General features: G+C 36.5%; 1 protein-coding gene across 1 annotated transcript; it reads right to left on the bottom strand.

Moving 5' to 3' along the window:
- Positions 1 to 5,629: 5,629 nt before the first annotated feature.
- Positions 5,630 to 15,041, bottom strand: LOC145593756 (uncharacterized). The gene is made up of 5 exons (XM_081650102.1): positions 14,856 to 15,041; positions 12,107 to 14,628; positions 8,049 to 9,749; positions 6,928 to 7,183; positions 5,630 to 6,808 (listed from the first exon to the last, which is right to left on the bottom strand). Exons 2-5 carry the CDS (start codon positions 14,549 to 14,551, stop codon positions 6,225 to 6,227), a joined length of 4,986 nt encoding a protein of 1,661 aa, XP_081506228.1. The 5' UTR covers positions 14,552 to 14,628; positions 14,856 to 15,041; the 3' UTR covers positions 5,630 to 6,224.
- Positions 15,042 to 15,635: the final 594 nt, after the last annotated feature.

Genomic DNA, 15,635 nt, shown 5'->3' with positions numbered 1-15,635 from the left:
CCAAAATTGAAGGCTATTATCCACGCTTTTTAAGGAATTTTTGAGGTGACGAGCCCGTTGGCAAAAAGTCTTAAGACCTTAGGGGATACATCTTAGGGTCATATTATGCCGTTTGGAACCATATATGACCATTATATGTGGTCATAAATGTCCGTGTTAGGCTTAAGTTCACGATATCGATGCAAGTTTGGAACGTATAAATTGACTATTTAAAGGCATAATGGTTGGTTGCACCCACCCAAATAGACTCCCGGAGTGTATTAGGGTCCATGGTAAGCATCTCGGCAATTTTTATTTTCGGGTCAAAATAAGTGGAAAATTGTCCAAAATTGAAGGCTATAACACACGATTTCGGATCAATTTTTGACATTTTTTCAAAAACTGAACTGAATGTGTTGGATGACTTCTGGGGTCATATAAGTAGGTTTGAAACCATAAGACATTGATTTAAATGTCCATAAAGTAAGAATGAGTTTTGACTCTATTTTTAAATTCATGAAATATAGTGATGTCATATTAAGTGTAACTAGCCTTCTCTCCCGTGCAATGCACGGGTTGTTCATAGATAATTGTATCGAGAGATGAGTGAGGAAATATCAATAAATTAGTATGGGTGTAATGTGTGACAAAAACCATGATTAAAGAAATTTATCTTTTTAGACTTTGATTCAAAATGAAGCTTAGTAAAAAAGAAGGTGAGGGGAACTTAAATTAAATAAGAAAAGGAAAAGGTTGAATTGAAGAGGGGAGATGAAGATGAAGGGTTTAATGAAAGAGGGAAAAATGATATTGTAATTAAACATATAAGATGACATGTGGCACATTGGCTTGGAAAAGAAGATGGAGAAGTGTAATAGGATGAGGACACATGTCTTTTTGGTTTGAGTTTTTAAATACTAAGTATAGATAATATGATGTGATGTGACTTTAGTGATGTCATATATTTATAATGATGTCATATAAGTGTATTGAAGTGATGTGACTTGACTATAATGATGTCATCAATGTATATAAGTGATATGACTTGACTATAATAATGTCATATTATGTTGTTAAATTTTTAATGATGTAATGTCATAATATGACATGAGTTGACAATAATGATGTCATAAAAGTATAATTATGCTATATAAGTGATGTAATATGGGTAATGATGTGATTAGACAATAGTAATGGAAATATACACATTATATGATATGATGATTGATTTGACAATAGTGACTATTCATTGTTACTATTCACATGTGTGTGTTGACTTGACAATAGTGACTTGTTGCTATTCATATGTGTGTGTATATTAATTGATATGATGTGAGATGTATTATGTTGAGTAGATTGATATAATTGAACAAACTATTTATGTTTGTAATGTAAGTATCATATTTTCTCATGTAAACAATCACCAACAATCCAAATTGTCTCCCAATCATCCTGTTTTGGGGTCAATCACCATTTTCTCAGTCTCAGTCCTGGTCCCGATCCCAAACATCGAAAAAAGCATAATAAGGGAAATATGGGATGTAAAAACTGTTAAACTCATTCCCCTCAGCTATCTAGTCTAACCTCTGGAATGCTTAAGTTCCCCCAAAAATTAAGCAGACCTATGGTGCCTCAAAGATGGATCTCGCCTGTCAATGCCTTCTACAAACTGAATACTGATGCTGCGATTTTCAAGAATGAATAAGTTGGATTGGTGTAATTGTTCGTGACAATGTTGGGGATGTTGCTAAGGCTTGCTCTTTTATTGCAAATGACATCCTTCATCTTGCTAAGGCTTGCTCTTTTTATTGCTTTCTCTCATATTGGTAGAAAAGGAAATAGTGCTCCTCATATTTTAGCTCACATAAGGAAAAATTTTGTAGAGATGCGTGTATGGCTTGAAGAAGCCCCTTCTTATGTAAACGTTGCACTTGTTGTTGATCTTGCTATTGATTAATAAAATGTGAGCATTTCCCGTCTTTAAAAAAAAACACTTTCCCACCTTGCAACCAAAAAAATAGTAGATTAAATTTACAATGTTTTACTCGATTAAATTTCTAAATAGTAGATTAATAACCCCTAGTCTAGAATATTGACATATTGCAAATTTCAATATCGGATAGAGAAAATAATACGTAATCATGATCTTATTCGCTGGCACCAATTATTGCGCTTATTATGTAATATGATATCTTAATCTGTATTGGTAATAATCCTCACCAAATCACTGATTCACCCCACCACAAACAATTTTCATATCCCCAAGTACCATCCACCAACCACTCGTCTCCTCAAATACAATAGGCAAATTTGATAGGTGCCCTTGTATATTGACTACAAGAGCAAGGCTTGTGAGTTGTGAAGAATGATCAAATTTTTATAAGGAACTACAACAACACAAAAAAAAAGTACCAAAGCAAAGAAGTAGCAATGAGTAGAGGGCAAGTGGTTAATAAAATTTAACCCCTCCTCCCCATCAATCCATGTACACTGCAACATATCGTAATCATAAAATGGTCAAAGTTCTGGTAAGTTTTCCATTTTCTTTATTTTTCTCGTTTTTAAGGGCAACATTATGTTCAAAATTTATTCATTGAGTAGTTATTTTTTGCTTTGTGAATGTGTTTATTCATGAATTTTGTGCTTGTATGGCTTAGCTTAAGAACTAGGTCTTAGTCCAAAAATTATTTGAGATTGGCTGACAAAAACTGTTTGAAAAGGAGCATAGCAAGATAGAAATTGTTTGAAAATGAGCATAGTAAGGCATACCATTGGATAAAGGATTAGGGAAGAAAATATATCAAATAAAATTTAAGAAAATTTCACAAGGGATGAAAGGGTGAATTGGAGAGGAAAAGCATCTGACGGAAAAAGATGGAGAAAATAAGAAGATTTGCAAAAAACACGAGTTGAGTATTACCAAATAAAAATAAATAAATAATTCGTACAAAGCCAATATTATACTTTTCTCAATTTCCAACACAGTTAAAGCACTTTAGTCACCTTAGCTTCTTCCAATCTTTTTTCTTACCCCTTGCAATCCCAACACTTTGCCTATCTTCTAATTTTCTTACCGCCGCCTCACTTGGTCTCCAATTCATATGGCCAAAATACCGTAGGCGATCTCCTTCACCTTTTATTACTAAATGATACCCATAATTTCTTCCTACAAATCACATCCTTTAACCAATCCTTTCTTGTATGACCATCACATATCCATCGCAACATATGCATCTAAATCACATTCATCATATGCATGCAATAGTGCTTCACAACCCAAAATATCTTACCATGTAATGATGTAGAATTTACCCTTCAATCTATGAAGCATGTCAAAATCACATAAAAACTTTGTCACACTCTTCCACTTCAACCAATCTGCTTTTATCCTATATTCTTGTGCGCTACATCTCCTTTTATTCTCCATTGCTTAAGATAATAATTTCGATATATCATAAACTTCGGAAGCTTGTACAGTCCTTCCATCCAAGGTGATCACCCGGGTGTCCTTGTTTCTCACCCACTAAAGTATTAAACTACCTTCACACTTTCACAGCCACGAGATTCCAAAGTCCATTTCCATATTTCCAACTTATTTTTCATGTCTTCTTTCATCGCATCAATCGACACAATATCATTAGCAAAAATTATGTACCATGGTATATCATCTTGAATTGAAGTCGTCAATTCATCCATGATTGTAACTAGAAAAAAAGGTCTAGATGTAGAAAGAGATAAGCTCCAATTGTAATAGAGGAATCTTAAATCTTTCCAACAATGGTTCGTATACTTGTACTAGCTCTCTCATACATGTACTTAATCATGTCAATGCATTTCCGCAAATTGTCTCTTTGTTAAACATTAACAAGTACTCTACAACATTACAATGTACGGTGCTAACACATGGTAATTATTAAGGATGTTTTCTTATGGGAGTGCATGGTAATTTAACAGCAAAATTTAAAGGGCTTACAGTAAAAACCTGTCTATAGAGTATGAACTATGCAAATGGATATACATGAGTTTGTGTAATCATGTTCAAACAAGCTCCAAAACTTGTTTATTCACGATTTATTAATTCTAACAAAGAAAAATGAAATCTAGATAACAATGAGTTCCTCATCGAGAGTCACTAGTCATACATCTCTATAGCATTTAAACTATCACTATATCAGGTTTCAAAAGGAAAAAAAAACTATTAATACATCAAACATCTCGCATTGGTAAAAAAAAAAAAAAAAAAAAACAAAAAAAAAAAAAACAAAAAAAAAAACAAAAAATATTCTCTACCTTCATAAACTCAATGTAAAATTCTTTTCAATACCTATTCCTAAACCCACAACCTGGAAACCTCTACCTCCCTGTAAGAGCTACAAATATCTGCATAACATCGTTCTGAACATTAAGTCAAATTCGAATCAGCCAAAACTCATAATTATTGCCAAAGAGAACCTATGCAGAATAATGAAACATCAAAGATCAAAATAAATACTTAAACTCTGTACAAAATGGAAAGATTTACGAGAAGTCAGAAACACCAAACACAACCCTGAGGCAACACCAAAATCAAAATTGTCTAATTCCTGAAGAACAAAAAATCAACCAACCCAGAATGCTGTAATCAACCACTGCATTATGCAGTAATCAACAACTGCATTATCATAAACAATTCATTGCATCATCACAAAGACGCAAATTACATTTACTACGAGCAGTTTCATCACGAAAGATCTAAGGTTGAAAATCTACAAAACCAACCCCCAAAAAAAAAGCAACATTAAGTAAAGTCATAGCCAGCTTAGAAAATATTCCAGCTACCTCACACAAAGTCAAATCAGACCTTCAAGATAGTAACAGTTCACCAGTTCAGTGCTCCGAAAATGGACTGCGGCCTATTCACATCATGTCAGTATCAACAGGTGCACATTGAGAAAGGAGTGGAATTGGAAGGTAAAACTTAAGAGATGAGTGTTCTATATTATAGCACAGAAGAAAGCGAACACACACACAAAGAAAAAAAAACAACAAACAAACAGGACCAGCTTCACTAAGTAACTAACCCAAACACAATATGATTGGAACACAGTATAAAGACATGAATTGAAATTACATATGCTACTGAAGCCTGTAACAATTATGTATTATCCCATCCACGAAAAGTGAGGCTTGTCCTGCAACAGGTGAATCATTTTTCTTTTAATCCCACAAAACACCCCTTCACACCCCATCCCCTGAATCTCTCCACGAACGCAAAAACACATAGCAGTCTGCCAAAATTAAACAGCAGTCCAACAAACTGAAATAAAAAATTTGCTCAAACAGTATCAGCTTCCACAAAATTATTATTTCAAAAATATATGTGGGGAAGCAATATAGGAAGAGAGAAGAGGTTAGACAGGAAAAAGAGAGAAAACGAAAGTTCAAGAACTATGCAAAAGATTACCTGAATACCTCACATGCTCAGTGAAAGACTAGCATGGAGTAAACTATTTTTTTTCTGCCAAGAAAAATTAGCGCCCATGCAACCCAAAAATAAAATGAAAACAGAATGCGAGCAGCAATGATAATGCTTCAAGAGAGTTAAATTCACACGGGGAGGGCAAAAATGAAAACTAAAATAAGGCATCACTAAATGCTGCAAAATGAAGAATTTGGAAAGAGAAGCAATGGATAATTGGACTCTCATATATTTTTCAACTTTCAAAGCATTTTACTTACAATTCTCTACCCTCTGGATATAATTTTCCTATATAAGCTCTGGATAATAAGACACTAAAATCCAATCAGATGTTCTAACAACATCTCAAGGAGTGTATTCTATTATTTAGCACGCTCCTTTAATGCTAAACTAAAGGCTATGGAAAGAAACTGTGAAATGAAAAAAAAAAATCTGTACAAAGGCAACAAAAATTTCAAGCACCCATTTACCTGCACAAACAGGACAAGGGTTTCAGACTTTTCAGTTAAATGAGAAAACCAGCAGGTCAGTAAACTAACAGCAAACCCCCCCACTGTTATTGTCTCAATATAAAATCTAGTGAGCTGAAAAGTCTGGCGTCAATCAGCAAAGTAGCATAAACCCCTCCCTAAGTCAACCTCATAGCAAGTTAGAGGACTTCTGTATCTACAAATTCCAGTCAACACGACAATAAACCACATCATCTCAGCAAACCATCGGTTCCATTCCTGAAACATTTGAGAGTAGAAATCTTATGTGAAAGAGAGCTTGAAATCAGAAAAAGAATTCACCCACTCTTCTGAGCATCACTATCTTGCTCCCCATATGAAGCTTTAACAGCCTCAGCAGTCATAATAGCAGCCACTGCCTTGTGCATTGCCAGATCTGCTCTACAAAGCATTCTCTGAGCATTCTCCCTTTTCATCTTAGCTATAGTAACAGCATGTCGAGCAGCACTTGCTGCATCACGCAGTCTAAACTCATCAAGCTCTGAAGGATCCAGATGCTCGAAGTTGTGCCTTTGGAACCCATCTGTCTGGTAAAGCATTTGGCTGGGCCATTCAGAAGAACCCCATAAATTTACTGGACCTCTCTTGCCTAGAGTTCTCTGGCTGTAGGATGATGGCTGCTGATCATTGGTGGATGGTATAAAGCATAGCTTTTTGGACTTGTTTCTATAGAGTTTCGGGTAATGATTCCTCTCATACCCATCACTACTCAAAGAAAAGTATCCCCCAGCCCCAGAATCCCTGGGCGAGAACATTCTTGATGATCCCTGAAGAACAGGAGAAGAGTCAGATGTCCCTTGATTATAGGCATTGTAGCCAAATCTTTCGTCCCCAAAAGTGAAACCATTTAATCTTCGGCCAACTGAAATATTCACAAAAAAAAGGATAAGTTTCAGAGACAAAATGGCAAGGTCTAGCTAGACCACAAGAATTAAAAAAATTAATTTAAAAAAACAATTAAACAAACCAATTAAATGGTACCTAGAGAGTGAAAAGCATCAGTATCTCCCGAAATACCATTGCTCAGTGCACCAACTGGAAGTCTCTTTTGTGACCTCTGTTTCGACCCTCTATTTGGCAATTCCAATCCTCGTGGTTTCAAACAGAAAGCAAACATGGGAGGCTTCTCAATGGTCAAGGGTTTCTCCTGGCACCCACTGGAAAGGGCCAGGTTACCCTTTGCCATCACTTGTTCCCATTCTTTTACTTGCTGCTGATACTTTTCCCAGAGTGGAGGCTGCATAATACACATACAGCTCTATCAAAAGTTCAAAGCAAGGAGAAGAATAGACAAAACAACCAGTATCCTAGCCTCAATCATACAGAAAAAAAATATATATAAATAAAATACATAAAAACCAAATTAGTTAGACATGGAGCATATAGTAGATGACAAAGATTGTGGTTTCAGATTACTTCTTTCCTTTTTACCTCCCTAATTCTTCATAGTCAACTAAGTTCTCAACATAAACCTTGTAGCACTCAGGCACCGCTGCTAAAAAGACTTCCCAATTGTTTTATCATCGATTACAAATAATTCTACCGGTAAAAAACTAGACATTCATCATGGTGGGCGATTAGCAAAGCCACTCACTCATAAATATTAAAATTTGACCAATCAAATTCTACATTACCCGGTACATTCATGTCTACAGCTCTAAAATCTGGTATAGGAGTATACCAGTAAGTTCACATATATAATGGACCTAACAGATTTTCCAGAACAGAATACAGTAATTCAGGGGTCAATCAACAAAAACTATAATGAAAAGTACATCTTAAACAAAGAAAGGTTGCACGACAGAAAATTATTTTCCATTAGTTACCCTAGAACAACCAATTGCTTCTTTGCAGGAAAAATAATTAGCTGACACACATAAGCAAGATTGTCTGTGCAAACTAACACAACACTATCATATATTATACGAGTAATTACCAAGAACTCAGAGATGCAAAAAAGAGAGAGAGAGAGAGAGAGAGAGGAAAAAATTCATACGAAATAATGCTACTTTCAGAGAGACGGAAAAAAAAAAAAATCATACAAAATCATTTCAAGAACAGTAAAGGGCAAGCAATTTAAAAAACAGCCAAGATGAGGATACCTGTAGATGCCGGACCAAAGGCAACCCCTTTCTCTGTCGTTTCTCCTTCCAGTACTCATAAATGATTTTAATTGCTTCGAATGGCCCGACATCAGCTGCAAATTCCTCCAACTCATCCAAACTGAAGTCATCACGCTGTTTGGAATACGCAAATTTCTCAAGCACATCAAGAGTCTTCTCAAACATCTCATCAGAAATATTCACACAGCCCTCTTCATTACAATCTAAGTGGCTGTGTTTCATAATCCACCGCTCATCATCACTGTCCATGTCATACAAAACACGAGATGAATTCATAGCAATTTCAACATCTGTTTCCAACTGCCTATAATATTTGAGAGAAGGCCGAACAAACGGTAAGTCAGGCACATTATCGTCATTTTCTTCAACCATACGAACCCCGGGAATGGGAATATTTTTCACAGATGCGGCACGAAAGTTCCTATTATAGCATTCTTCATGCATCTCCTTAAAAAGTATCCACTGAGAACGGTCTGGAAATTCCAGGATCCAATCCTTTCCTCCTTTCCACATCATAGCATGTGTGTAGCGATTTGTTGTTCCAGGTTGCACAAACTGGTGTGCTTTGTAAGAATATTTGGTATCCCCTGAAATTTTTACACCAAGCCTCCACTCATTATTATCAAACAGCTCAAGAACAATTCTTGCCCCACATTTTCTCCACCCTCGGTCCCCAACAGTCACCAAGAGATTTGCCTCACAAGAACACAATTCCATATTTTTTTGAGAAGTCCCAAAAGCTTCGGATGTCTTCTTCTCACTAGCTCTTCTAATGCGTTTATGAGAAAAGCCTTTTGACTGATGAAATTTATTCTTAGAGTTAAAATCCTGTCCTCCAAATGGCAGAGAATATGAAACCTGAGTCCGTGGCTTCTTAGGTCCATTGCCAAAGCCACTACGGAGAAAGTCTTGTTTCCCGTCAATCCAACCCGGAGAATGACTTGCAGAAGCCGAAGAACAAGCATGACCAATTCTACTCTTATCCCACATACTTGCAGTGAGATTTGGACTACATTTCCCGCCATTGGTATCTAAAGCTGAATCAGTAAAATTTTGAACGTTTTGCACAACAGCATCAGTATTCCTTTCAACCGGAACAAATGATTGAATGTCAATGGTCAAGCCATCGGCATCTAATGGCTTTGCTGATGAAAGCCTTTGTTCACTCTCAATTAGCTGAGCTTTCCCATTTTCTGCCTGAAGCATGCTATGAGTTTCATTATATACAAAATCTTGAGAGCTTTGAGGCTTGAAAGGCATTCCTTCAGCAAGATCTGCAGAGAGATTATTGATCCCATGATCAACATTTAAACAAGAACCAGACTCAGATCTACCAAGTGGCAAGACCAACGAATCATCACCTAATGAAAGTGAAGATAACACAGAATTATCACCAACTGGACATGTGTTGACACCGACCAATCCACCCTCATCATCTGGATGATCCATCAAATAAACAGGATCTTGCACCCTAAAGCTGGAGGAAGGAATGCTGCGCTCCATTAATAGTCTCAAATGTAGACTAAGAAAGAACGAAGGTGCAGCAGAAAAAGAAAGAGCAAATGGAGGAAGTCTTTCATTCTTTTCGTCACTATCAAAAGCTAGTCGGCTCAACTTGACACAAGCAGACTGCCTAGAAGAAAAGCTTGTTCCACGCTGCCTAGATCTTTTGTTTAGGTTCTGATTAGATAAAACATACCAATATAAGGACAGGAACCAGAAAGTTAAGCAGAATAGGCTAGTTTATCAGAATAGCATAACTTTCAGTTCTTCATCTTAGACAATGACAGTAAAAAAGGGGATAGAGTACATAGATCATATATTACAAGATAAGCATAATCAAACAGCTAGGGGAATTGTTATAAAGAAAGTATATTACGACAGAAGAAGGACCAACATAATCAGTAGATATACAGAAACAAGCACCTGATAATTCTTCACTATCAATTCAATTCATAAATACATACAATTGATATATAAATGGTGAAAGATTATTTGAAACATAGAGACACCGGTCAGGCGGTCAATTCAATTCTTATCCTGTGACATATCACACAGAGACTTAGAAGAGGAAACAAGAAACATTTAACCAGACTAAACTATTTGCCATTATGCAAACTCTAGGTAAGAAGCACCACAATTCCTATACACATTGGATATTTGTAAGTAAAGTCTTGCATAAACTTTTATCAATCGATCTAAAGAAGGATACACATAAGCAGTGGAGTTGCATAATCTTGCAAAAAATCAAAATTTGAAGAAAGAAATATAAACCCCTGTGATCATAAGGTAAATCTAATCCGACAATTTTGAATAAAATTGGAAAGTAACTAAAAGTCACTCGATAAAAAATCCAATCCCCGTGCTTAGTATGTGTGTTCGTGTGTGTGTGTAATATATATATATATATAGTAATAAAAATGAAAAAATATGTTGAGACTGTAATAACAACATTACAAAAGTATCATCTTTAGCATAGATGCTTCTCCAATCTTAACTCAGTCCTATCTCCTTCTCTCTCATCCTCAAAGCCATTTACGGTTTATATGGATTGCAACACCTACTTTCAAATCGCCATGTAACTTTCCAAAATTCGAATTTACACCTCATGTCTCCAATTCCTTATATGACTTCCCATACATGAATATATATACTTCAAGGAAAAAAAATTATGCTGCTTCAATGCTCTTTGTTTCTCTCGCCAAGTATGGAAAAGTGGAATTTCACAGTTTTGTACTACAGCTCTACAAGTCTAGAAATAGATGAGCAGTTGCCCATTATTAACATATGAAGAAAAGATTAAAAATCGAAGGGTTGGAATGAGAGAATAGCATGGCAGCCAGTGCTAACACGAAGGTTCAAGAAGAGAAGAACAGTTGTGATTTTTAAGAACATTAGGTCCTTTACTAAAGTAAGTCCTATTCCTAAGATCTACCAATAACCTCCCAAATAAGTTTCCTCTGTCCAATTCCCTACCCCCCCTTGCATAATCCCAATACCATAAAACAGACATGACATTTATAGCTCATTTGGTTTGATGGAAAAGAAAATTTATGATAAAAATGAGACAATGGGGATGATCTCGAATTACCCTGTATAATTACATAAGATTTTCAACACGATTTTACGCGCAAATTAATTACCAGTAATGCAATTCATGTCTGCTTACTAAACAGGATGTTAAGATTTTATTCCAATTCCATTTCAGCCAATCCCACCTACTTACTCCCTCAAAACAAATGTACTATAACAGTTAACAACCAATGAACATAATGGAACCACTAAAGCATTCCAAACACAATTATATTCTTTCTGTGGGAGATTGGAAATTGCAGTGATTCTTCTTATTCTCGATCAGTACGAGACTCATCACCGCATCAGCATACGTTTCACCTAAATAAGAACTGAACCAACAATAAAAGCTATGAAGAAAAATCTGATGACATTAAGGTTGAAAGATAAAGTATTAGGAGGCAAAGGTCTTTAAATTGTAGCAATCGCTCAAATTTCAGTAGTGAGCAAATAAAGCCTGCAAATTGGCAGAAAAGCTAGTGATAGCTAAACCCTCTGATTAAAATCATTCTGTTTCATATTTCAACTTCATATTCCATCCCAATCCCACAAAAAAATTGGAAAAAAATAATAATAGCAATAAGCCAATAATACAACCCCATCAACCCCAATTTCCCATTTTTGAGTTGAAAAATGAATACATGTTCTTAATACGTAGTAATACTCTACGGAATCTGTTCAAACATCGTTCAGATTATATAGAAAAAAGTAAATAAATAAATAAAACTCACATCCAGTGCCACATTGGCAAAAATGCACTGATACTCTAATTCAAAACTGAATGAACTGTTATTAGTAAAGTGCTTGTACGTGGTGTGCAACTAATTTGGCCAAACATAAAAAGATGATAATAATAACAAGTTTAAAACCGTAAAATTTCGCACGCCCACAACAGAACATAGAGTACATAAGTTGGTATGGAGAGAGCATATTAAAGCAGGATAAAAGATCAAAAGTGTCATTACCATCACTGAAGAGAGCTTCTGGGAAACATTGGTCAATTTCCAATGATTAGAACCGTTCCGGAGCATTTTGATATTATCATAAGTGCATTCAGATGGTGGCAGTTCCTTGGTAAGCGTACAGTGCTTCTTCAGCTTTCTGTCAATATACAACCACTTGGAATTTGCCATCTCACTGAAGTTGTAAAATGTGAATGCTAGCTGCTTTCCAAGATCCTGCAAGCCAGAGAATCTGAACCTTATTGAGGTTGCAGGAAGCTGCTGATCATCATTCATTTCTTTCTGATCAGAATGACAAAACACACCCAAGACCAAGAAAACAAAGGAGACTGCCTGGTTCATGCAACCTTCAAACAAGAGAAACCGCAGACCAGCAGCATTATCAACAAAAAGTATCTCCAAGTTGACCATAGGCCAGGTAGAGATCAAAGTGCCATGTTGAAGCATGAACAAGTACCTCTGCCATTCAACTACACTGCTGATCAAAACTGGGAAAGGAAAGCTCAAATCAAACTTAAACACCTTTAAACTTGTGATGGGAACAATCAGCTTCAGAATCCCAGAACAATCAGTGTCCCAAATGAGCTCGTCATTGCTCAATCTATAGGCATGGTGATAACATTCGCCAACTGAAAGTGACATTTCAGCACCAAAGTCTATAGAATCAACAAAATCGGATGCATTTCCAAATACTCGACGCTTCTCGGATGGCTGTTCTTTTTTGTGGAACCGCCTCCTGACATAAACTATAGGAACTCTATCATTATCGGAAAGGAAATTGTCTGCAATTGGCCTCCTCTCCATTAAAGAATCAACAGAATTATTTGGCAATCCAGAACTACAAGTATAGTCATCAGCATCACGCCCAGAAACAACCATGTCCAGGCTTCCCTGCGGCTCAATTTTCACTTCAGAAATGGAAGATGATTGAGATTTTGCAGATTCAAGCGGACTTCTCTTTTTCCTCTTCGTTCCAGAGGGTGGTGGTTTTTGATGACCAAATCGAGCCAACCATGAAATAATAGGCTCAGACTCCGCGGCATCAGCAGTATCACCAGGCTTCCCCTTTCCTGATTGTGCTGTCGACCTTTTGCTCTCACCCTTTCCAGGCACCTCACTTGGAAATAAAAAGAGCTTGAACCTCTCATGCTGAAGGTCAATCCATTCTTCATCACGATCATCATATTTAACGTGATGCAGATTTCTATCTGGGTCATAACCAGTGACATGACCAATATACCAACTTTGGTCCAATGGCCAGAACACCTTGATCCTTCTGTTAATTACCCAATAAGAATCCAAATCCCTATAAAATACTGCATAAAAACGACGCCGTTTTCTAGAAACCCCTTTGCCTTTCTGCTGCTCCCTCGGTTGCAGAATTCTAGCCTCAGCATCACTAGCTTCTATATCTGACTCGTCACTAGAGTTAGCAAGTGCAGTAGTCAGATCTCTACTGGAAGAGGTCAATGCTGACAAACCATTTGCAGATGGCAAATTAGAGCTCTTGCCTCCCGAAGAAAATCCTGTGCAGCTTGGATCAAAACGAGATGAAAGCATCCTTGCTGCATTTGCCTCAAGATTTTCCTCATCATCCAAAGAATCATCACAAATCTTACTCGACTCATCGAGGGAAGGCTTGGCTTCCACCGTCAACCCAGGACTTCTGGTTATAGAATCAACATTTTTCTTACGGCTTCTTCTAGCTTTCTTGGTCACTGTATCGCTATTGCCTAGAGAAGAATGAGAATCATCTCTCTTCAAATGCCGAAGCAAGTCAGGACTACTAGACCTATTTTCTTTATGATCATGAGGATTCTTTTTCCTTTTCACCTTCGCGATCACACAGCCATTAGAAGTACCCTCGGATTCACCATTCTGTGCCACTTTGCCATTAGCAATGCAATTTTGTGATAAAATACCACCTGCATTGCCACTCAGCTTGCCTTCCCCTTCTGTTGAACTTGCTTTGCTGCTTGATGTTCCCTCTTGCTTTGACACACGGCTGACCTCAGCCTTCTTTCTCCGGACCAAATCTCGAGGCCGCTTGGGAATAGTGACATTACTGTTCAAGTTAAGAGAAATGCCACCATAACCAGCACCGCCACCATCCACTCCTGATTCCTCCCGTGACACCTGATTTCCCAAGTCAGCAGAATTCAACCCACTCTTACAAACTTCACTAACACTCTTCTTCTCCTTCTTCCCATTCGACAGACTACTCAGTAAAACCTCCTTTTTACTCCTCTTCCTAGCCTCATTTTGATCACTAGAATCGAGTTTTCGCTTCACACCATTACCACCACCACCACTCCCATTTCGGGAACCCCGCTTTTTAACAGCAGAAACCCATGGCTTCTGATTATATACCCTTTGCAAATCCAATGACATAGATTTCTCAGCATTTTCAGTACCATTAACCTTTTCTGCTCTATCTTCCATTAACATGCAATTATTCTACTAATTATAACCCAAAATCCCCAACCTACATGCTCACCATTCATGTCCGTACCAAAAAATCAGATCTGAAACCACAAATTTTCACCAAAATATAAATAAATCAAAATGCAACCCCATAATCATCATCATCAGCATTAAATAAAAACACAAACTCTCAACATTTCAACAATTCAAAACAACAAAAAAATCATATCAACAAGATCTACCCCCAAAACAAACCTAATTTCACGAAGAAACAATCAAAAACAACCGCATGCGAAAAAAATTAAACCAAAAATCAACAACAACGTACCTTAAAATTCATTTCACCCTCCCAAAATCAACAAAGATCATCGCTATTGCAGGTTAGGGTTTAAATCTGAGATTTTTCCGGCGTTAGCCCCAAATTAATTTAACGAAATTCGCAAGTAATTAGGGATTTTTCCAGATAGAACGTAGAGCTAGGGTTTCGTTTTTCCGTCACATTAAGAGAGAGAAAGTAAAGGGGTTTTTGATTTGAATATTAAAAATAAAAATTGCGAAAAAATGGATTTTAAAAAAATTAATTGCGCTTTTTTTGGTAAGAATTATAATTGATGATTATCCTAACCGTGTGATTTGATATCAAATCATATCAGACGGTTGAAAATGGATTACAATGGACGGCTACGATTTGATACAGAAGTGGGGACACGGTTTTTAGAGTAGTTAGCTGAAAAATATTTGATATTTTTAGGAAAAATAAATAATTTTTGTTTCTAAAAAAATATTTATTCACCTTTTTTTATTTTTGAATTTTCTTAATTGTCCTTATAAAGTAGTGGAAATTACTGGTTTTGCCACTCTAGTGAGCTTTTGAAAGAAGAAAAAAAGCGCCTGTATATAATTGAGTGACACGTGGATTTTTGGAATAATTTAATTACACTTTCTATTGTATTGTGATGATGTGGATGAGCTTGAGAGTGAGTGTAATTAATCCACGTGTATTTATTTGTTGATTTCTAATTACTTGCCAACTGTCAATTTCTGGTTCTCTATATCCATGTTGACAAAGCACATCATCACCATTTGATTTGATTAAATCCATAATCTT

Source organism: Chenopodium album, chromosome 19 (assembly GCF_948465745.1).
Source record: "Chenopodium album chromosome 19, dcCheAlbu1.1, whole genome shotgun sequence".
Taxonomy (NCBI): domain Eukaryota; kingdom Viridiplantae; phylum Streptophyta; class Magnoliopsida; order Caryophyllales; family Amaranthaceae; genus Chenopodium; species Chenopodium album.
Note: the sequence above shows the minus strand (reverse complement) of the source record. Positions and strands in the feature narration are given on the sequence as shown.